Source organism: Plasmodium cynomolgi, assembly GCF_000321355.1.
Source record: "Plasmodium cynomolgi strain B DNA, scaffold: 1234, whole genome shotgun sequence".
Lineage (NCBI taxonomy): Eukaryota > Apicomplexa > Aconoidasida > Haemosporida > Plasmodiidae > Plasmodium > Plasmodium cynomolgi.
Window position 1 is genome coordinate 1 of NW_004193213.1, and position 1235 is coordinate 1235.

Genomic DNA, 1235 nt, shown 5'->3' on the forward strand with positions numbered 1-1235 from the left:
ATTTATAGTTATTATATTTTATGTATATTTATATGCAAATTCAGATATATTATTAAATCATTTAATATAATGGGATTTTCACAATTGAAAAAGAAGGTACATTTACAATTTATTTTCTAAATAATTGTTTATAAAAAAATTATTTGAGTAATCATTAATTATCTTTACATGTAATACTCGACATAATTAAAGCCATAATTCATTTATTAATAAATATTAATTTTTATTTAGTATCAATTTTTAGAAGAAATATTATTAAAATTGTATGATCAATTCGATCATTCTGTGGATGAAAATGATCCAAATAAAAATATTTTAAATTTATGTAATGTAGGTTCTTTGTTTCAAAATGATCCTACAGGAGAATATATAAAATTTTGTAAGAAACTTTTAAAAATTTATTATTAATAGCTGATGGTAATTATATAGGTAGTAATTTTTTTAAATCTTGTGATATTTTATATATGTGGATGTATTTTGAAATAAACAAAAAGAGTATTCCTAATCATATTACTAAAGAAATATTTAATAATCTAACTCTGACTATAAAGGATAAATTTTCTAAAACCCCTTGTCCTTATTTTAATTTTAATGAAAAACATCACGAACCAACGAAATTAATGAAATTACGTATATTTAATTACAACGTTGATACCTTTCAGTATATGTTGAAGGATGTAATTAACTCAGATAATTGTTCATTAATAAGATATATAAACAAATGTATTGAGGTATATAGAGATATGAATTCGAAGTACTGCACTGGAAGTGATGGCACTACAGAAGAAAACCAAAATTCATGTGATATAATACGTAAATTTGATAATTTATATTCGTCATATATTTATAATAAGGGTGGCATATTTCAAAATTTTCCAAGTTTGTCTTCTAATACTCCTACAAAAGTTATAAGTGGTTGCCGATCAGAAGAAATTGAGTCTTATCCAGATTCTCAATCACAAATCAATCAATCAGATCGTTCTATAATTCAAAGCGTACCCCCTGCTCTTGGAGTAATGGCTGGGATACCTCCCTTTTTGGCGTTAATATATAAGGTTAATATAAACCTTTTTTTAAATACATGAATGATATTTAAAGCATACGATAAATTTTTCTTGTTCTATTAAATAAGAATAATGTTTAATATATAATATTTTTCTTTTTCTATCAGTTTACCCCATTTGGCAAGTTCTTCCATTCACAACATGGAAAAGGAATAGCCGATAATATAAGGG

The 1235-nt window shown here is 24.0% G+C and overlaps 1 protein-coding gene across 1 annotated transcript; it reads left to right on the forward strand.

Annotated features, from left to right (window-relative positions):
* Positions 1-464: 464 nt before the first annotated feature.
* On the forward strand, positions 465-1055 carry PCYB_007280 (hypothetical protein; the record flags this gene model as incomplete). Its single annotated transcript, XM_004228149.1, has 1 exon — positions 465-1055. A coding segment is annotated over one exon (591 nt), but the record flags the coding sequence as incomplete, so codon positions are not given.
* Positions 1056-1235: the final 180 nt, after the last annotated feature.